The following is a 22,290-nucleotide window of genomic DNA, read 5'->3' as shown; positions in this document are numbered from 1 at the left end:
TTATGGATCAAGTTAAAATAAACTCAGGCTGTAAAAAAAGAGGAGATGCTACTGAAGTGGATATAGCTTTTACCCAGGACACAGTTCTGTACATTTTTAAATGGTTTGTTTTGTAACATAAAATACGTAATAGGGTTGTGTATATGAGTTTGTATGGATAGGTTGAACTTCAATTTGCTTTAGCATCAACACTTATCGTGGAGTCATGCATGGCTCTTCTAAAGAAGTGATATTGATAGGTTTTGAAGAATACTTAGATGTATCATTTGAATTATAGTACATCACTAGAAGGTGGCATTACACATTCTCAATTGGTGTCACATTATCTTGGTAATGATCTATGGAGTTAATAAGTTAAGGAAGATGAGCTGTTACAAAATGGTGATCTTAAAAATTGACTGACATGTCAAATAATCAATCAGGAAGTAGACATAGGAAGTAGTATCACAGATGATCACGACTTTTAAAATGAATTCAACATTTGGCAGACGTGACCTAAATGAACCAAGACTGACCATGAACTGTTGATGCACTGCTAATGCACAATAAGCCAATTAAAGTTTAGAACATTTCTGATCATGGCACAGGGTAGTGGCTAGCAACGGTTAAGAAGTGGTAATTCTCAGTGGTTTGATGCACAAGAGAAAACTGAAGGAGAACTTTAGTTAACAGAAGGGAACAAGAGACTTGCATCCAGCCAATCAGTTTCACAATCTGGTATTCTGAATTGAATGGATTGAAAACTAGTACTTTTATTAAACATAATTTCTTTTGTACTTGCTTTGATAAAGTTAATATATTCTGTGAAACTTATGAAAACATATTGGTACCTGTAATGGGTCTTGTAGCTAATCAAGAATTACAAACTTTAAACCTGCTCTCTCAAATCAATCTATAATTGTAATTGATTGATGTCTTACAATTAAAGTTGAGTGTTGTTGAAAAGAAGGACACATTTTGTCAACATTTTCTCATTTTACATTTATCAGGCCAATTCACAAGAAATATCAAACTAAGAGGGGGAAAAAAGACTTCTGCTGTATAAGAGCAGATTGTTGGCAAACGGACTCCGATTGGTACAGACATTGCTTTGGAGAATTTACGGCCAAATGACTACATATAATTAAAAGTTAAAGTGAAACCCAAAATGTTATAGGGGTATAAATTTTAAAATTAGAACCATGACAAAACAAACATGTTTTCACAGAGACGGAGAAATCTCTCACCCTTGCCCCCCAGTAGGCATTAGATGCTTTGTCAGTTGAAAGTTTAATGTAATAAAAGATTTTAGTTACGTGAGGGTATCAATGAATATTTAGTAAAGATGGATAAAATAGAGTTGAGGTGCAGATCATCCATGACTGAGGGTCTGAATGGCCTACTCCTCTTATTGTGAATTTCTGTCTAAGAAACTACTCAACAGATTAATATTTAACCTATACTTTGACTAAACATCATAACTTAAAGAACAAATGAGAAAGATTGTAAACCTGTGCCTATTTAATGCTAGACTTTACTTCAATTACCAATTTAGTTTTTTGCTTGGCTATAATATTTCATCTAAGTATAGATAAGCCAAATTTTACCTTTGCAAATTAGTTCCTTTAGCCTCTAATTCATCTGAAGTTTCCTTTTCATTGTTTCTGTGCTGTAGCATCTGAAACATATAAAGAATGTAGTTTGTAAATAAGTCAACTGGGAATTTGCAGGGTTTAGTGAATCGGTTTTAATTTCCTTATAATTATACTGACTGTCACAAGAAGTCACATTGTTAACACCTGAGAAATCCACCTCCTCCCTGGGCTAGTTTGACAATAGCAGCTGCCTTTGTACCAACAAAGATTCAGCAGGTCTTTGATCTTCTATTTGATACAGATGCAACAATTAGATGTAGCATAGGTAAGGAGTAGTGCGTGGGTGTGGAATTCTATTATAAGCAAACAGTAAGCCATTCACATAGTGTATGGGGAGAATTTTCCATTGTTGCTTATATTGTTACATCCTTCAATGCAATGGTGATGTCATGTTATGAACCAAAAACTAGCTAAGTTTTTGTGATCTGCTAACATTGCTCAACTCCCGAACATTTTGACAATGGGTGAAGTAGACATGTTGTTGGAGGTAGAGGGCACAGTTCCGGTTTTAATGATTTTTATGATCATTCACAGGATGAAGGCGTCACTGATTAGGCCAGCATTTATTGCTCATCCCTAATTGGAGTTGAGAGTCAAACACATTGCTGTGGGTCTGAGAGTCATGTAAGCCAAACCAGGCAAGGATAGCAGATTCCTTCCCTAAAAGGACCTTAGTGAACCAGATAGGTTTTTCCTGACAATCGACAAATGATTTGTGCTCATGATGAAACTAGGCTTTTATTGATTTCAGTTCAGCTGCCATGGTGAGATTCGTACCCAGGGACCCAGATATTACCTGGGTCTTTTGGATTAACAGTCCAGCAATAATACCACTAGGCCGCCGCCTCCCCTTAGGAGAGAGGATGTCTTTTGTTGACTATAACTTGAGTTACATACAAAACTGCATTCAGTAATTTCAAAATTCAAAATCAGTTCTTAGATACAGAGAAATTGTTTTTAAACTACAAGGACAATTTTTTTTTCGAGAATTCATATCTTGCAGAAACCTAATAGTGATGTTCTTTACTGCAAAAGTCAACATTAAATTAAGAAATTGCATTCAAGTAAGGCAAAATCACTATTTTACTCAATTTTCACAGAATTTATCTATATCCTGCAGAATGAGAAGAGTGCCTTCTTGTTCCATTCCCAGCTACAGGGAAGCCAAAAAAAAAATTACGTAAGGTCTCTGCTCCCAATACATGGAACTGGAATTCCTTTTGCATTCACAGAAACACAGCAAGGCAGTAATTGTGTACAAAGTAGGCACAGGCTCTGCATGATCATGGATACAAGGTAGGAGGGACTGATTACCTCAGACAGCCATCTGGCTGCTGCAAGCAACAAGGAAAAGATCCCAGAGGAAATGAGGCATTAAAGTACATCAAAGGCTCTCATCGTTCGACTGTTAAGTGCTTCTAATCCTGTTTTCATTGCAATCTGGGAGGGATCAGGACCTTTTAACGTCTACCTTTTACCTGTAGCTAGAAAAAATGATTACAATGCCCAAGAGGAGGAGGTTGATGATTAGCAGGGAGCTGATGGCATCTATGTCATCCTTTCAGAAAGATCTCCAGACAACACTCAAAGGCCACAAAAGTTATCAAAGTGATACCAACTAAGTTTGATATGTAAAGTTTAAGTTCTATGCGATTATTTTACCATAATGTGGTGTGCGAATGCTGTCAGTTTCACATAACTCCATGTTTATGATGTGTTTCAGACATGTGAAATCTCTCCTATTCTTTACAACCGAGTCCTTGTGGAAGGCTGTGTGTGTCACCTGATTGCAGGAGCTCGCTGAGAACAAGGAACAATACAGCACAGGAACAGGCCCTTCGGCCCTCCAAGCCTGTGTTGACACATTTTGCCCTTCCATACTAAAACTGTCTTCAATTATAGGATCTGTATCCCTCTATTCCCTTCCTATACATGTATTCGTCCATGTGCTTCTTGAATGCTGCTATTGTGTCTGCTTCTACCACACCCTCTGGCAGCACTTTCCAGGCACTTCACCACCCTTTGTGTGAAAAACTTGCCTCGCTCATCTCTTTTAAACTTCCCCCTGGCACCTTGAACCTGTGTCCTACAGTAATTGACCCGTTCACCCTGGGAAAAAGCCTCATACTTTCCATCTATCCATGCCATTCACAAACTTATAAACTTTTATTAGGTCACCCTTCAACCTTCTGCATTCTAGTGAAAACAAACCTAGTCTATCCAACCTTTCTTCATAGCTAAAATGCCCCATACCAGGCAACATCCTGGTACCCTCTCCAAAGCATCCACATCCTTCTGGTAGTGTGGTGACCAGAACGGTATGCAATATTCCAAGTGTGGCCTAACTAAAGTTCTATAAAGCTGCGGTATGACTTGCCTATCCTTGTACTTAATGCCCCTTCCAATGAAAGCAAGCATGCCATAAGCCTTTTTTACTAACTTATCTACCTGCGCTGCTGCCTTCAGTGATCTGTAGACCCGCACACCCAGATCTCTCTGCAAATCAATACTCCTAAATATTCTGCCATCCACTGTATAATTTCCACTCGTACTCGACCTTCCAAAATGCATCACCTCACATTTGTCCAGATTAAATTCCATCTGCCATTTTTCTGCCCATGCCTCCAACTGATCTATATCCTGCTGTATCCTCTGACAATCAACCTCACTATTCGCAACTCCACCAATCTTTGTATTCCACAACACTCCTGGGGTTTTGACTGTCTTGGATACCTTCAAAGTATATACTGTCAAAGGGCTGTAACTGATTTGAGACATCTGTTACTGTGGCAGCTGACTGGTCTTTCATTGTATTCCTCCTCCTCCAAATAATATCTAGAATGGCTGGTTGTCTAATAAGGAAAGGTTGGGCTTGTATCCCCCTTCCAGCTATTAGTATGGCAAACCTTCTCTTAACTGCCTCCAACATATTCATATCTTTCCTTGATTAAGGTGACCAAAACCAATCATTGTACTCTAGATCTGATTCTATGTAACTGAAGCATCGCTGGTTCAGCTTAGTTATGGAAGAATGTGACTGACTGGCTGTCACATCCCTGGAAGTGTCTGATACAGGAGGTATGGGAGGAGGTGAGAACACAAGGAAAGACTCAGTTGGCCACCACAGCAGCAGATATACCTCAATCAATCAGTTACAGTGCTCTCATAGCTTAGATGAGTAAAAGGCGACTTGAATGGAACATAAAATCCTGAAAGATTTTGACCGGGGAGATGTGGAGGGAATCTACACTGTCATGGGAAAATCTAGTAATAGGAATCACCATTTATAATCAGAGATTAGGTCATTCTTTTTCTCTCAGAGGGTCACAAATCTTTAGAACTCTTTCTGAAAAGATGGTGGGGCACAGAGTCTGAGAATATTTTTGAGGCAGAGGTAGATAGATTCTTGTCAAGCAGAGGGTTGGAAAGTTATCAGGGTAGGCAGGAACGTGGATTTGAGGTTATATCAAATTAGCCGTAACTGTATTAAATGGTGAAGCAGGCTTGAGGGCTGTATGACCTAATCCTTTGGATGTTCAGATGAATGCAAGTGTGTCACTTCTGCAACCAGAGACTTTGCAGTTCCTCACAGTAAGCCCGAACAACCCAAGTTCCATCAAATTCTTTTCAATTAGCATTTGGCCAAACCTTCACAGTGCTAACAAGAACATAAGTTGCTGGAAGCTCAGCAGATCTGGCAGCATCTGTGAGGAAAAATTCAGAGTTAACGTTTCAGGGTCCGGTGACCCTTGCTCAGAACTTCAGTGCTATTTCAGCTACTTATGCACCTTTGCATTGCTGTTAAATATTAGGATTATTACCAATTAAAACTCTACCTAATGCAGTGCCACTCAAAATAACATCCACATCCAACCCAAACTCTCATTTTTTGCACATAAAAATAAGTATTGAGAATTGAGATAGCATTTAATTATTCTAAGAAAGTGAGCAGAATGAAGAAAACATTCATCGGTATATAATTTATAAACTAAGTGTTCTTCAAGCAGACAATGCTGGTGATGTTTTGAAGCAAGTACTTTCCACATGACCTTCTATTCATTAGCTCATCCCACATTGATATTCCCGGTGATTCCTCATACATGCGTCTTTTCCATGACGCTTCACGAAGGGAGCGCCCATTTATAAACTATTGTCTACTACAATAAAAGCTGGTACAGTAAATTAGAAATTGACTTACTAAACTTTTTTTTAAAAAAGAAAAAAAAACAGCAACTGAATCAAAAAAATTTCCAGATTCCAAAACTACGTTGTGGTTATTGGTCCATCACACCAATGTCATAAAAGTTAAATTAATAATTTTCTGCATGAAATGGAGATAAGATCATTAGCACAAACACATGCATTGTAGATCAAAATGGTACACGGAACACAATGGAAATTAATCCTGTGAACGCAACTGGCCACTGTTGAATAGCCAGCATGATAACATCACATGAATCTTACACTGAATTTACATCAAGGGCCAATTCTCAATGCTTCACTTTCTTGAAAGTTCTATCCCTCACAGGAAAGAAAGCAAGTAGGGACAGCTCCGTGAAACACCGTATATGGTGAAAGAAGAAACGAGCCTGGGCCATTTTTATTGTTTTCTCTGAGAAATGTGGATAATTTTGAATATAGTCCACTTGTGGCACAATAATAAAATGTAGGGCAGCCATTATTCGTTATGTTTATACATGGAAAAACTGCACCTGGAGCAGTTCAACACAAGAGGCATTACTCCCAACAAAAGAGGAAGATTGAACTTTCAGCTAAAAAACTTAATTGATGCTATGGGGAAGATTGACTCTCATAGGTAACTGGTGTTGGATTATGACGACGGTCTCTCAAACTATGGCATGATATTCTGGGACACAGGTTTGCTTCCACAGCAGCTAGCAGCAAGGATAATTCTAGGTCCCACAAAAGGTGAAACTTGGGTTTTAACGATGTTTTTGAAAAAAATCTTTTTTTCTTCTCCCCTCATCATCTCATGACTTGCATTGACAGAAGCAGAAAATCATCATCTGTCAATCCAATCAAGCAATCAAAATAAAACCCTCTATTTTTTGGACATTAGTGAGACATAAATATTGGGAACAAATGCAGCATTCCCTCTAACACCATTAAACATAAAGTGACTTATTTACAAAGTGACAATAAAAATCGTTGAGTATCTGATATTATCGCTTTGCTCATTTACCTCCACACAGTATTACTTGGACAAATGCCATAACTTTCTGATTGGTAACTGCAAAACTCCCAGCAGCAAGATCCCACTGGAGGTTTAGAGATCATCAAAAGGACATAAAAAGGTACAAAGGAGGGAATGCCACTGTCACCCATATGCTCCGTACAGCCTGAGATTCAGTGAGGACAGGTTGTTATCTTATAGACTGTAACCAACTCGTCCATAGTCTCATATGTAAAGAGGAGTAAATATTTTGTTTCTCTTTTATCAAAATTCCCCTGCTTTGAAGAGCGAGGTTATTTTTCTAGCTTAAAGGTCCCATCCCTGCTGTCAGAATGGGTTTATCTATCTCAAACAACATCTTGGACATCAGCATTACACTGGGGATGGACTCTCTCTGGAAAATGGGCATTTGTGATGTAGGACTTTCTAGTCCATTGTTAAACTTCCCTCACACAAATAGTTACCTTTTGAAGAGAAGGCAGATGCTCTTTCTCAGCACGCTTGTTAGAAGAAAGCCTTGCGCAAAGAACTTCTTTGTATTTTTAAGACGACACTGTAACATTTGTGACTGTAGGACTACAGGTTTAAAATTATTTAATACACATTAAAGCGGTTGTTTAGCATGTACCTGATTGATCTTCTGCTGCATTTCCTTCAGACGCTGTTCGCTGTGGCTCCGCTCATTGTTAAATCTGTCCAGTAACTCTAATTTCTCTTGACTCCAGTTCTTTTCACTGATTTGAAGTTGCTGTGTTAGATCCATAACTGCACTGTACGACTCTGCGAGGAGTTGCTGATGTTCTTCTCTCTCCCATTTCAAAGCAGTCTTCATATCACCAGGAGTTTTCTCGGATGTCATTTTGCAAGCCCTACCTTCCAGCTGTTGTGGGAAATCAGTATTATTCATGGGATGCAGTCATAGCTGGCATTTACTGCCCATCATTCAATGGTGTAACTAGTGACTTGTAAGGCTATTTAAGAGTCGACCACATTGCTGTGGTCTGGTCACACACAGGACAGACCATGTAAAAATGACCGATTTCCTTCCCTAAAAAACATCATGACTGACAGTAACTTTTAAGTTCCAGATTTAATCTCTTACTAATTCAATAACGTAACCACAATACTACAACTGCTGGTATTTTTACAGCCTGATTTTGAATCTTTGTAATGAAATTGCAAGTAAACCAATAAGTTATGCATTTTGGTGGGAAAAAAGACAAACATTCATCTAGATCTCAGGCTTCAGCATTTACTTTCCTGTATTTCTTGCACTTGTGAAAAATGAATATTAAAAAGAGATTATTTAATGTTTGGTTTTCTGAAATGACTTCAAATGATTTTCTTTTTAACAAAACACAGGCTATGCACTGTGCTTATAACAACATGCTTTAAATTGTCTACTTCAAAATTCATCTAGAATTCCCACAAGAATGTTATGCACTTGCTAGAAAGTAACTGTGATCACATACTTCCAAGACAAGAACTAAAACCAGCAGAAATAGTAACAATATTACAGCTGCAATCCTTCTTGCTATGCTCCTCAAAGGTCTAAGAAATGCAAATACAGAGCTGGACCTCTAGATCATTAACCTGTATGATCTTAGGATACTGATTAACGGAGGGTCACCTTCTCCAAGTCCCAGATAGAATAACTAGATCAGAGAACTGGGCACCTGGGTGAAGGGATGTGGGTAGGAGTGGTTTCACTTCATGGGATACCCGACCAGGAAAGGAACTGCTCTGTTGAAACAGGGTCTGCCTGAACTGGGCTTTGACGAGGCTCCTAGTGCAATGGATGAATGGAGAAGTCACAGAGTAAATGGGGAAAAGGCACAGGTGGAAAGATAGCATAAGTATTGGTTAAAAACATATAAAAGGAGATAAAGTACAGCAACAACCTGAAATTCTGTCTAAGGCTGAACAGATAAAGGGAAAGTTACATGATACATGAAAATTAAACTGAGAGAAAGAAGATCCATGTGAATAAATCATTAGAGCTGGTGTGACCCAAAGAGAGTTTAATGAAATCATTGTGCAAAGTGTAGGTGTAAATTCAACTGGGTGGACATGATAAAATAATCACTACGGAGACATAGCTACAAATGGTCAGAGCAGAGAACTAAACATATCGGGTTACAGGTCTACAGGAATGATAGAGAAAATTGTGGAGTGCAAGGAATAACTAAGAATGATGTTTTTTGTAATGATAATAGAAGTTATAATAAGATATAAGGCAGTGGAGGCTTTGTTGGTAAAATGCAAATGAAAAAAAAGAATTTACAACTATTGTGGGAATCATTTGTAGTCTGCCTGGTAGCAGCTTTGAATTGGGTGATGCAGAGATTAAGCAAGCATGTAGGGGGTTTTATGTCTCATCTAGACTGGGATAAGCAAACCAGCATATCAAAATGGCAATGAAATTTCCAGCTTGTGTCCAGGGTTCTTTTCTGCAACAGTGTGTAAGAATCAACAACACGAAATAAACACAACATTGGCACCTACCTGATGTGGAAAACTACCCAGGTACGGCCTATTCAGATAAAGCAAGAAAATTCAATTTGTCCAATTTCCAACCCATCAGCCTCATCTGTCAGCAAAGTGTTGCCAACAATACTATTAAGCAGCTCTTAAATCGCAACAACCAGTTTATGGATAAAACAAAAAGAACTGCAGATGCTGGAAATCTGACACAGAAACAGAAATTGCTGGAGAAACACAGCAGGTCTGGCAGCATCTGGGTCCAGTGATACCTCTTCAGTACTGGGTCTCTGGACCCAAAACACTAACTCTGCTTTCTCTCCACAGATGCTGCCAGACCTGACTAGTTTCTCCAGCAATTTTTGTTTTTCTACCGGGTTCCGGATATTCAGTTTGCTCATTTATGCTCACCAGGTCCACACAGTTTCCATTCCAGTATTTCAAAGGTAAGAACACTACAGATGCCATAACTATAATCTTGCACAATTCTCACGATTCAGCATCTGTTCTTTTAGATTGGAAAAATTGGACTGAAGTGGTGAGGGAAATGTCTGTGGATGTTACTTACATAGACTTCCATTAGGCATTTAATAAAGTATCTTATAAAAGAGACTTTAAAGTGTAAGCTGACAGAACTGAAAACAAATTACTGTTCTGGTTAAGAAATTGACTGAACAGGAGGAGACAAAGAATAGTGATAATGGGTAGGTACTCTTATTTGGCAGGATGTGACTGGTGGTATCTGGCATTGATCGGAGTTCAGGCCTTGATTATGCAGTATCTTTATTAATAGCTTCAATGATGGAATAGAAAGTCACATTCAAACCTGCTGTTGACACAGTAGTATAAAGGGGAGCATAATATTATTATATGAAATGTTCACAGGGCAAATTAACTTTAATGTAGGAAATAGACTGGCATTTATTTTGAAATGAAACAGAATAGAAAAAGCCAATTTGTATAGGCTGAGAAACTAGACACAGTGAAAAGGTTCCAAGAAATTTAGGGCTACAGTTAATCAGAGCATTAAAATGGCATGAATTGCTGCTGAAAATAAATAAAATGGTTAATAGAAGGTTGCTTTGTACTGAGAGGACTAGATTAGATACCGTTATGAAAGATCCCGAGGACCATACCTTAGAAAGGATTTAAAGTTTGGTGGGAATGTAGCACCAATTTACAGAATAACAGCTAGACTCCATGGAGTTAAACTAAGAAGAGAGATATGCTCAAACCACGGTTTATTCCCTGTAACTTGGAAGGTTAAATCGTAATTTGATCAAAATTTGAAGTAGTAAATGAAATAGATAAATTTTACCTACCCACCCTACTTCCACTGGTTATGCAGTCTAGGGCATGGGTGCTAAAAAGCTGCATCCCCTTTTTGGAGAGACAACAAGGGGACAGAGTTTAAAAACAAAGGAACTGCCAGTTAAGTCAGAAATGAGGAGGAACTTTTTCTATTGGAGGTTTGAGTGTCTTTGGAGCTCTCTTCTCCATTCAGCTGTGGAGGCACAGTCATTGAATATTTTTAAGGCAAAGATAGATAAACTAGATTAGCTAACAAGGGAGTGAATAGTTACTGGGTAGGTGGGAATATGGACCTTAGGTCACAATCACACCAGCCATGATTTCGTTGAACGGTGAATGGCCTACTTCCACTCCTAATGTAATGTAGATGTCTGTATAATCTAAACGTTGGAGCAGATCTTTCAGGAGTGAAAAATAGAAACTGTTGTACATATGAAAGATGGTAATTGTTTGGAACTGTTCTGTAAATGGCAATTAATGCTTGATCAATTGTTAATTTGAAATGAGATTACTGGTGTTCCTTTACCTGAAGGTATTGAAGGTTACAAGGTAAAGGTGGATGAACGCAGTTAAGTCACAGATCACTCACGATTTGATTGAATCATGGACAGACTTGTGGACTCAACAGCCTAATCTTCCTGGTGTTCCAAATTACAAATCCACAAAAAAGCAAATTACAGTTTTCAAACGGGGCTAGGAGCAAGAGGCACTTCTTGATTGATAGCTACCATCCCTAATAAAACTTTGAATACATGACGGATCTTCTTTCAGTGGTTAATTATGGTGTATCCTTTAGAATCAAATTCTGAGCTCCTATGAGACCGAATGATAAATACACTTGGAACCACTAATAATGATTTAGTCATGCCTTGGCAACTTGATGTAATATCATATGTATTATTCAGACTCAGGCTTCCTGTTACAATTACATTTCTTGAACAACTGGGGATGTTTAAGTTTCTGGCTCTTGACTACCAAATACCAGAAGAGTCAGAACTGGTGATTTATTACCTATCGTTTATCACAATGGATAAATGTGTTACTTTCTACCGAGACGCCACAAGAATCCTGAGAACGGGAAAAGATAGGTCAACTTCTATCAAAATGGAGATGCGAGGTTATATTTACTTAATTGAGATCTTGCAGAATTTACATTTTTTCATATAAACACAACGTGACTGTATAGGATTAATTGGAGTGAAATTAGCCAATATAATAATATTACTGCAAACTCAATTAACTAGAATTCAAATAGCTTAATGTGGTTGTTAGACATAACATTGCATCTTCATTCTGATAGGAAATATCTTTCCTTTGGCCAGTCATTGTGGTGGTACAACTTCTTTACACCTCCCACTAGAACTACACAACTACTGATATCATAGGTGTTCACTCCAATATAAAACATGCTATATTGTACTCACAGTGATATAGTCAAACATCAGTCGGTTGGCGTGGTGGCTGAATCGGAGAAACACTGCAGTATTCTACCTTCTGAGAATTGCATCCACCTTTAGGTGCTGTTAAAGCACACTGCAGATAATGGGGTCAGAATTTTCTGTTGAAATAATGGGGTGTCTAATGGTATTCAGCATTATCGATGCACAGAAGTTATGGGAACCTCAGGACGATGAATGCTCATTTATCACAGAAATACAAGCATTGCTTCCGAGTTGTGCTGTTCCACTATTTGCAGTGCGAAAAGAACATTTTGCTATCTGCTTCTTCACTCAAAAGGACAGTTGTATGTGTGTGGTAGATGTGAACTAAACTCATTGCAGCAAGTTAAGGCTTGTTCATTTGAAATCCAGCACCCTTTTAATCTTATGGTAAGTGATAATTACTGTCAAACAACTTTGTAGGAACAACACTTGATTATTACAAGCGTGGAGTCTCATTTTCTCAACTTTTAATCGTTGCTAGAAATTTTCTTAAAAAATGAATACTTTTAAAAGTTGCTCTTTTTTCAGTTCTCTCTTTATCCGATTGCACTTTTCTTCACTTCATTTCTCTGTCTGACTTTGAATTCCCCACTCTAATTTACACTTCCTTCTCTGTTCTTTTACTGTGAAATTTCACAATCCTTCAATGTGATTGGTCAAGAAGATACACATGCGCTCAACATGTTCACTCGGGTCCCAGATATATCCTGTTTCAGGCTCACTATGAAATTATCTTCTTCTACTTTCATCAACTTTCCATGCAAAAAAGTTCAAAACATAAACATGCAAGGGCATGACGGATATAGCCAGATGTGTTGCTTGAGCAAGTTATGGTCAAATTTGGAATATATTTTCTGAACTGGCTCTCCCAGCATACAGGACAGCTGGGCAGGCATATTTATTGAAAGGTGGTAAGGTGCTTTTTTAAAATGCAACTTTTACTCTCATTTCCATTTCTAGTAAATACTAACTGAAAATTCAGAAATATTAATGCATTTCTGTAAAAATGAACAAAAATCAGTCTCTTGGGGATTATTTTCTCATAGTAAGGCTCATGAGACAGTAGACAGCATACAAATTTCCTTCTTAATCACAGCATTGAAATTCCCAGAGCATTACATGCAGCTGTGTCCCTAGGTCAATCGAGGGAAACTGTGGTCTGTTGAGCTAAACAGCTGTAATGGTATGACAGTTACATCAGCTAACATCTGCATGTCATGGTGTAAAGCAATACAGACATTAGCAAGCAAATAAAAGGAGGAATGTGATTTTTTTTAACAAACAGGAGTGTCAAAAAATTCAGCGATTCTCTTAAAGTCAAACATTTGGACAGATATGTGAGTATTTTGTAATTTTAGATGTAAACTCTCATCCTGAATATTAGCTCATTATTGTATTAAGTGTTGCAATCCACAAGTGGCAAGGCACCTGTAATATTAAACTCCATTACTGAAGTTATTCCATTATTCTATGGCAATTTGACACCACTGAATTACTACATACAAGGCTGCTACAAAAACTGTGATGGTCTGAGAGAGAGAGAGAGAGGGCCAGATTTTTTGCTCAAATTCAAGTAAGGTTAATGCTGCTCAACATTATTTATCCTTATATGGTGCAGCAACTTTACTTGAGGGTCAGAAGTGTGGTTAAACACATTAATTCAAATTTGCTGTCTGAATTGCATTGCTTTGCTGTTAGTTTCACTAAAATAGCATCTTACTGTCTGCCCCAGCATTGAACGGTGGGAAGTTGCTTTTCTACGTCTGATATGGAGTCCAACTTGATCAAGTGAAGTTTTAAAGAAAAGTGTTATCTTAAAATGTTAACTGTTTTTTCACATTTTCCTTTTGCCTCTTATTTTCATTTTTACAAACTTAATTCAATCTTTTCCTCTTCTTATTTCTCATGGTGTCTGATTTGACATTCAATTCATTTACTCCAATTCACATTTCTTCTCCGTTCTTGCTCTGTTTATTTCACAATCGCTTGATTTGACTGCTCAAGGAGATACACAGATGCTGCCCTGTTTACTCAGGTCCCTGTACAGTTTGGTGCACAATCACGTACTCGCATTTGCAGCAACTTTCCAGCGAAGATTTAAAACCTTAGATGCAAATCTAACATTCAGCAGATTGTTAAATTCCCTGTGAACTAATGGAGAGGAGCAGGGTTTCAAATATTCTTCATAACTTGCAAAAGCAGGATTCTATTTTATAAACTAGGAGAATTGGCAGCCAATTTAAATCATTGCAGAAATCACCATGGCAGAGTCCTGATATATAATGGCACTATCTTCAATTAAAAAAGCACGGTAGTGCAACGCATACACAATACTATTCAATGTAAACGGCAACTTATCTTTGCAGGAATGATCCCTATGATGAATCACCATGTTAAAAACACATCTAATCTACAGCTGTCAAAAATATTTTACACTTGCCTTTCAGAATGTTCTCAATGCCTCAGCAGGCATCTCTGTGTGAATATGAACTTTACGGAGATGTGCTTTGAAAGGATTTCAAAACCCACGCCAGCACACATGAATGGTGGTGTGTGTGTTTGGCAATGGGGATATTGGTATTGGCAATTTTTGCATATTCCTCAAAGTGGGAATCCCGATCTTGAAAGAAATGCATGGGTATTGCACCGAGATCTTGCTGACCCATGAACATGTCATTAGAAAATAGGATGGGTTTGGGTTGAAAAGGCAGAGAAAATTTGTTTATCCAATAAAACCAAATAAATGTAGCATTTTGTGATTCACACCTCCATGGAGAGATGGAAACCTGGCCTCATGAAAGAGACATTATGTGCCTTTAAGAGGGATTTGCTCTGTCTTCGTTTCCTTGGAGACGTATTATTAACCTAGTGCTGGAAAGCAGAGTAAATAGATTTTTTTTAAAATTAGACAAAGGAAGCATTAGTGGATGGAGTCAAGCTCACACAGACCCAGGGTTTCAGTTTTGCTTTCAGTTGTTGAAGTTGGAGTTTTTTTTAAAGAGGTGAAGCTGCTGGATACAGCTCCCTCTCTCTGCTGCAGCAAAAAGCTGGAGTTCTCTCTTTGCTGCTACATTCATTCAAACAGTTTTTCCTTTCTCCTGAACTGGAGGAGAAAGCAAGCGAGGGAAATCTCTTTTGCTGAATTTCCCTTTGCCGAAGGTATGCATATGGGATGCTTCTTTATTGGAACAGCTGATGAGTAGTAGTTAATTTTTTTTGTATTTTAATAGAGGTAAAGTTGTGTCGATTCTTCTTTTGTGTTTTTATTTTAACTGTAGTGTAAGAATAAAGTGTGTTTTGCTTAAAGCCTAGTAATTTGATCAATAGAATCACAGCGTCCTACACTTGCCTTTAAATAAGATAAAAGGTAGGGTCTGGGCTAGCTCCTTCATATATTTAGTAGGGGTTTGGCCTGGTCCATAACACCACTCTGGGGTGTATGATAATGACAAGATTAACAGAAGAACTGTGAAATCATAGTGATCAGGAAATGATGGACAGACTGGATCTCTTTTCACCTGTAAAGCAAAGTCTGAGGGGTGACCTAATAGAAGTCTTTAAAACTATGAAGGACTTCGATAGAATAGACTCTGTCCAACTTTTCCTCATAAAACAACCATGTGTCAGGATATTTGGTGAATTTCTGCAGTGCATCTTATGGACGGTACAAGATGCACTTCAGAAATTCAAAGATCCTTAGACAGCACCTTCCAAACCTATGACCAGTACTATCCAGAAAGACAATGGCAGCAGATATCTGGGATCACCACCAACCTGACTTAGAAATATACCACTGTTCGTTCGGTGTCATTGGGTCAAATATGGCATTGTTAATCTCCCTACAGCCATGCACTGCAGCTATCTAAGAAGGCAGCTCAGCATCACTTTCTTAAGGGAAGCAAGGGACAAGCAATAAATACTGTCTAGCCAGCAATGCCCATCTCCTGGGAGTGACTCGCATTCCAGTTATTAGTTTATAAAACCTTTTCTAAACAGCCTCCAAGGCATTTTTACGTATAACGTAAATTGACCAATAATGAACACAGTACAACAGTGTTCTACATAACTGAAGCACAACCTCCTTACTTTTGTATTCAAACAGACCCCACAATTAATAACACCATTCTACTGGCTTTCCTAAATTTTTCTGTATTGGCACAGTGACCTTTATGATTCATTCATGAGGGCACTCAGATCACACTGTACCTTAGAGTTCTGCAAACTTTGCCTCTCCAAATCACCCCATCAAGCCCATACAAATCTTATTTATTTCAATAGTCTCCTCTTATTCTTCCAAACGCCAATGAATATAAGCCCAAATTACTCAATCTCTCCTCATATGACAACCCCTCCATACCTAGAATCAATTTAGTGAACCTTTTCTGACTGGCTCCAATGCCAATGTACATTTCCACAGATAAAGGGACTAAAACTGTTCACAGTACCTTGATTTTTTAAAATTCATTCATTCACAGGATGTCTATGTCACTGGTTAGGCCATCCCTAATTGCCCAGAGGGCAGTTAAGGGTCAACCACATTGCTGTGGGTCTGCAGTCACACATAGGCCAAACTAGGCAGCTTCCTTCCCAAAAAAGGACATTAGTGAACCACATGGGTTTTTCCGACAATTGACAACAGATTCAGTCATCATTAGACTCTTGTTTCCAGACTTTTTATTGAATTTCAATTCCACTATCTACCATGGAGGGATCAAACCTGTGTCACCAAGACTCTTCCTGGATCTCTAGATTAACAGTCCAGAGATAATATCACTAGTCCATTGTCTACATATCTTAATGAACCAGATTTGATGCACAAATACATAATTTCAAAATATGCCAATGATTCAATAATGAAAAAATTCTGAAATACAAGGAGTGTTCAAAAACACACATACAGGATGGTAGAATGTGTGGACAAGTGGCAAGTAAAGCTTAATACAAAGAAATGTGAAGTGATTAATTTTAGTATAAGAACACAGACAGACACCAAATAAAGTGGTTATGGGAACAGAGAGACTTAGGTGGTAAATAAACAAGTCATTGAAGATAGCAGGACAGGTTAAAAGAACTGCCTATAAAGTATACACATCCTGGACTCTATTAATACATGCATAGTGTACAAAATCAAAGATTACGTTGAACTTTTGTAAGACAGTAATATGTCATCAGCTGGAGTGCTGTGTCCAGTTCTGGGAGTCTCGCTCTAGGAGGAGCATGAAGCAATTAGAGAGGCTGCAGAAAAGTTCATGTGAATGGTTCCAGGGCTGAGAAGCCTTAGTTGTGATGACAGGTTGGAGAAGTTAGGACTGTGTCCTTGAAGAAAAGACTGACAGTACATTTGATATAGGTGTTCAAAATCATGAGGGGTCTGGAGAGAGATGTTTATTTAAAATTCATTCATGGGATGTGGGTGTCACTAGCAAAGCCAGCATTTGCTGTCCATCCCTAATTGGTCTTAATTTTACTGGTTTGCAGGCAAGTTCAGAGGCCAAAAAAGACTCGACACATTGCTGTTGGCTGGAGTCATATTTGGCCAGACTAGGTCTTAACTGGTTAAATGTCCTTTCTTAAAAGGGATTTGGGCTTTTATAACAATTGACAATGGTTTCATGGTTTTCAGAGTTATTCATTGAATTCAAACCTCAGTTTGCCGTAGTGGAATCTGAACCACAGCAATAGTCCAGGTCTCTAATCAAAACCACCGTCACTGCCGTTCTCATGAATGAATTGAAAAGAACTGTTCTCATTCATGAAAGAATTAAGAACAAGGCGGCACAGATCTAAAGTAAACAGTAAAAGAAGCAAAAGGAAAAAAAAAATTCTTCACATAGCAGGTAGTTAAAATCAGAAACACATTGCCAGACAGTGTGACAGAGGCAGGTTCCAGTGAATTTTCAAAGCAGAATTAGACTGTTATCTTAAAGGACGAGGGGAGGGTTACAGGGAGAAGTTTGGGGTATAGTACTGAATGAACTTTTAATGTAATGCAACAAATGTAGCTTAATGTCCTTTGATAGTAAGGAGAACAAACTAGCCTGGGATTGTTGACAATGAATACGCTAAGAATGACTCTGAATTACTGCTGATACAGAATAACTGTCTGTCTCAAATTCTGCTTACTTGTGTAATACGACTTTTGAGCTCCACTTTTTCTATCTCCCAGGCTGACTTGGCGTTTGCAAACTGGTGTTGAAGATCATTTGTTCGCCTTCTTTCCTCTTTTAGTTCTGTGCAAAGGTCCTTTAAAATCATTTTAATATCTCCCACAACTCGACTATATTCATTTGACTGCAAAATACAAAACAAGCATACAATATCATTGTTAAAAAGCAAAAAAAAAAAAACTTTGCTATAATGGACATCACCTTTAACAAAATTGACAATTAATTCTGAGCTTGACAAATACCGATTAGACTGAATGGAACAAATATTAGTCTCACTTTAGTTTAGTAATTGTTAATATTATAAACTGGCCTTTTTTTTTTTAAAAACAGACATATTCCAAGTTCCACCAATACCATAATAGCAACAAACAACATACATTTAAGAGTGGATCTTTCTTTGAAAAGACCAATACTTAAATAATTTCTTCTTTCAGAAAATATTTAGCAAATTTCCACATATGAGACTTCAAATTTACCTAACCTCTCTAGGAATTCAGTGTAAAATAGGTAAACGATACAGAAGGTTGCTATTACATAGAAAATTGTTGCACTAAGTCTATCCAGGCAGAAACTGAATTTTACAAGATTAATGCAAAAGACTGGCCATGGAATCAAACTTAAAACACAATGTCAAAATGGCCAAGAAATATTTGTAATAGGTACAACAGCAGGTGGGGTGAACAGACCAACTCCCACAGGAATCAATGACTAGACGTCTGCTGTTTCTAATCTATGCAAGTCATTTGAATTCTAAAATTAAATGCAAATTTGTCAAATTTGGCAACATTGTTAGAAGAAAAAGATGCAGCAGCAAAAAGGCATGCAAAACAATTTAAACTGATTAAGTAAATGGTAACCAAAATTTATGACCCAAAGATTAGTTATCCACCACACAGAAGTCACTCAGATGGTGCAATGATCCAGCATTCTGCAGCTTAAACAGGTTAAAGCTCCACACACACACCTCTTGTAACCATATAAAAATCTTTCAAATGAGTCTATCACCATACTGATAAAGTATACTCAAAGAGAGTATAAAAATTAGGATAATAACGATGAATTATTATTTAATTCAGAAACCCCTCTTCAATTGAGATAAACCTTGTACTTTAATAGACAGCTGATTAAGCAATTAATTTTGGATAGTGTGCAACATATAAGAATATCCCTATGCATTGCAGTAATTAGCTACTTAAACAACGGTGTACCTGCTTTACACACGATGTGGGAAGAGATTTCTCCATCGGAACAGTCAGAGCCTCCTCAAAGGTTTTCTGAGATTGGTCATCTGTTTTCACAGTCTTATTGTCCAATTGGCAAGGGGTCAGCTCCTCTTCTTCAATCAGCAAATATAGATCTTTCACACTGTTAACCTGCCAAATGCATCGAAGCACAAGAAATGTTTCTCTGAATTTCATTCATTGTCAGGAGGTGCTCACAACTGTTGGTGTGTGACACTGCACCACTGTGAATTTTTTGTTATGGTACACAAATGTGCAATTATTCTAAAACTTATTATGAACCACTGACGTAAACAAATATCAACTACTGGAATATAACACTATTAATTAAGACACTAATCTCCATATTAATTCCCCTTCACACATGAAAAAAAATAGGAAAAATAGATTATTGGTGGAAGTAGAAAACAACTGGAAAGACAGTACTGTGGTCGTTGCTTTCCAATTCTGATGTTGAAATGACTGTACTTCAGCAAGCCAAGCCCTTAGTGTTTAGTTCTCTCTCTCTCTAAAAGGTTTCATTGATTTGCAAAACCTACAGAATGACTGATTTACCAGGAAAATGTCTCTGATTTATCAATTAAAAAATTACAGCTTAAAGCAACTGCTGCAAGAAACTCGTTTTCTTCACGTTTAGTGAATTTTTTTTTAAACTGCGGAAAATAAGCAGATTCTGCTTGGGTGAACAGCAGCACACTTTTCTATGTCTTTCTCTCTCTAAGCTGTTTCCAGTTCCAAACTGCTCAGTTAGTTGAGAATCAATCAGATTGAGCTGTAAACAACTCTTCGGCTCCTACTGTCTACACATTGCAGGAACACAGCTGCAAAACAGCTCACAACAGGTACTGAATTCCTTGCTGTAAAAATGTGCAGCCATCCTGGTAATTTCATGTTTTTAAAAACTGTTATTTTCCCTTTCAGTCCACAGTTTTTAAAGATTCAAAAATAAAAAGATGTTCTCACAAAAAATTGAAGTCATAGATTAAAAATAAAGGAAAAATATACTGCTCTTGCTGAAAATGCACATAATTATTCACACACTTATGAAATGTGTATTGTACACAAAGGACTCTTGTGGTATGCTCTCAGTGAGCAAGACATCCCCTGCCAGTATGGTTGTCAAAGTATCACAGAAGTGCTCTGGTTTTGGCTTCTTCAACATACTATAGAAGAACATAAGAAACAGGAGGAGTAGGCCACTCAAAAATATCATAGCTTATCTGAATGTGGTCTCAGTTCCTTTTCTCTCACCCTCCCAACCCCATCAATAACCACAGACTCCCTGTCAATTGTCAATCGACAATCTGTCCAAGTCAGTTTTGAATATATTCGATGACCCAGGTTCCACTGCTCTTTCGGGAAGAAAAAAAACCAAGCACCAACAGCTACCAGATAACAAACTCTTCCTTATCAGTGTGTTAAATGGAAAGTTGTTGAAACTGTTTCCCCTGTTCATGTTTAACCGAGACTTGGTGATGACTCTTTCAAGCCTCCTCAGAATCTTGAATGTTTCAACAGGATTGCCTCTTCCTTTTTAAAACTCCAAGACCATGAGCCTAATAAACATTTCTTATATACTGTTCCTGCCATTTACTCTAAAGTTTACTATGTTTGCACATTTTACATACATATGCTAATCAGATAAATTGATTTCCATTAACACTGAAACATATGCTCATTGCAGCTATTTTATGGGTTTAACTCTACACTACTGTAATGGTTTGAGTGCTCACATAGACAACAGTTGATGAGATTATCAGCTCTCTTAAAAATGTTGAACACTGCACCTCTAGTAAATCATCACCATCATTGTCCATCTTCTTGCCACATTTCCAGTGCTTCAGGAACCATTTCAGTTTCATGTAGAGAAGGAAGAGGTTTTGTTTGAACTGATCTGCTTCCTTCACAAACAGATTTTTTTCTTGACTCCAGAATTTCTGCTCAAGTCTGGTTTGCAAATTCAGGCTTTGCAGCTCAAAATCTCTTCGTACAAGAGCCTTTTGTTGCTCCTCTTTAAGCTATGGAGAGCAATTAAAGAATCAATGAAAAACATAAAAGACTTAATTTAGATTAACAGTGAACCAGACCATGCGTGTCTATGAGAAACTCCTATGTGTATGTTATGCTTCATTGTGCACTCACCCTTACCATATAAAACAGCTGTTAAAACTAATATACACCATTGGTCTTATCAAACTCCATAGTACTTGCTTAAGTACCTCAGGAAAGAAAATTAAAAAGCCTTCCCGGTTCCTCTAATCATCAGATACTGTGTTGAATTTGCTAGTATTGACTTGTGAATGTGATATGTGCCTCAAGGCATTCTCAATGCTTACATGTAACTAGGAAGTCAGCAAGACTGGCCAACAATGACTCATTATCTAATTTCCCTAGCTTCTCCCTGAAGGCAGTGGCTGTACAAAATCCGCAAATTGTGAAATTGCATAGATATAGTATTTTATCCAATGATTTTCTCCCTACTCATAATTCAAAGGGTGCCACCAGCCCTATGGTACCTCAATCAAATGTCCATTCTTTGAGAGTTTCAACTAGAACTGTTGAAGGATCCCCGGAAAATCAGGCGTCAACAATAGCCCCTATCCAGATTTGCTTTATCCAATGTAACACTGTTAGTGCTTTCCTAATAGGTCATTCAGTGGAGACCAAATATTGAACTTTGCTAGTTTCATACCACTCCATTCAATGCAAAACTGTTATTCTCTTCTGCAAGCAGTCAAATCACTGAACCTCTGAATCAGAGTACAGAAGAAGCCTTTCAGCCCATTGAGTCTGTACCAACAGAAATACAACACTACCTAT

At 37.8% G+C, this 22,290-nt stretch overlaps 1 protein-coding gene across 1 annotated transcript in view; it reads right to left on the bottom strand.

The window, feature by feature from the left end:
- LOC109914231 (protein SOGA1) overlaps window positions 1-22,290 on the bottom strand; it is a 104,051-nt gene that overhangs the window by 8,609 nt on the left and 73,152 nt on the right. The window contains exons 7-11 of the mRNA XM_048608557.1: window positions 21,204-21,488; window positions 19,438-19,602; window positions 18,186-18,353; window positions 7,457-7,708; window positions 1,587-1,657 (exon numbers count right to left, since the gene is read on the bottom strand). Of these exons, the coding sequence (XP_048464514.1) occupies window positions 1,587-1,657; window positions 7,457-7,708; window positions 18,186-18,353; window positions 19,438-19,602; window positions 21,204-21,488 (941 nt within the window). The remainder of the gene's footprint in view (window positions 1-1,586; window positions 1,658-7,456; window positions 7,709-18,185; window positions 18,354-19,437; window positions 19,603-21,203; window positions 21,489-22,290) is intronic.

Source organism: Rhincodon typus, chromosome 19, assembly GCF_021869965.1.
Source record: "Rhincodon typus isolate 14 chromosome 19, sRhiTyp1.1, whole genome shotgun sequence".
In the NCBI taxonomy this organism is placed as follows: domain Eukaryota; kingdom Metazoa; phylum Chordata; class Chondrichthyes; order Orectolobiformes; family Rhincodontidae; genus Rhincodon; species Rhincodon typus.
This window is presented reverse-complemented; position numbering and strand designations above follow the sequence as displayed.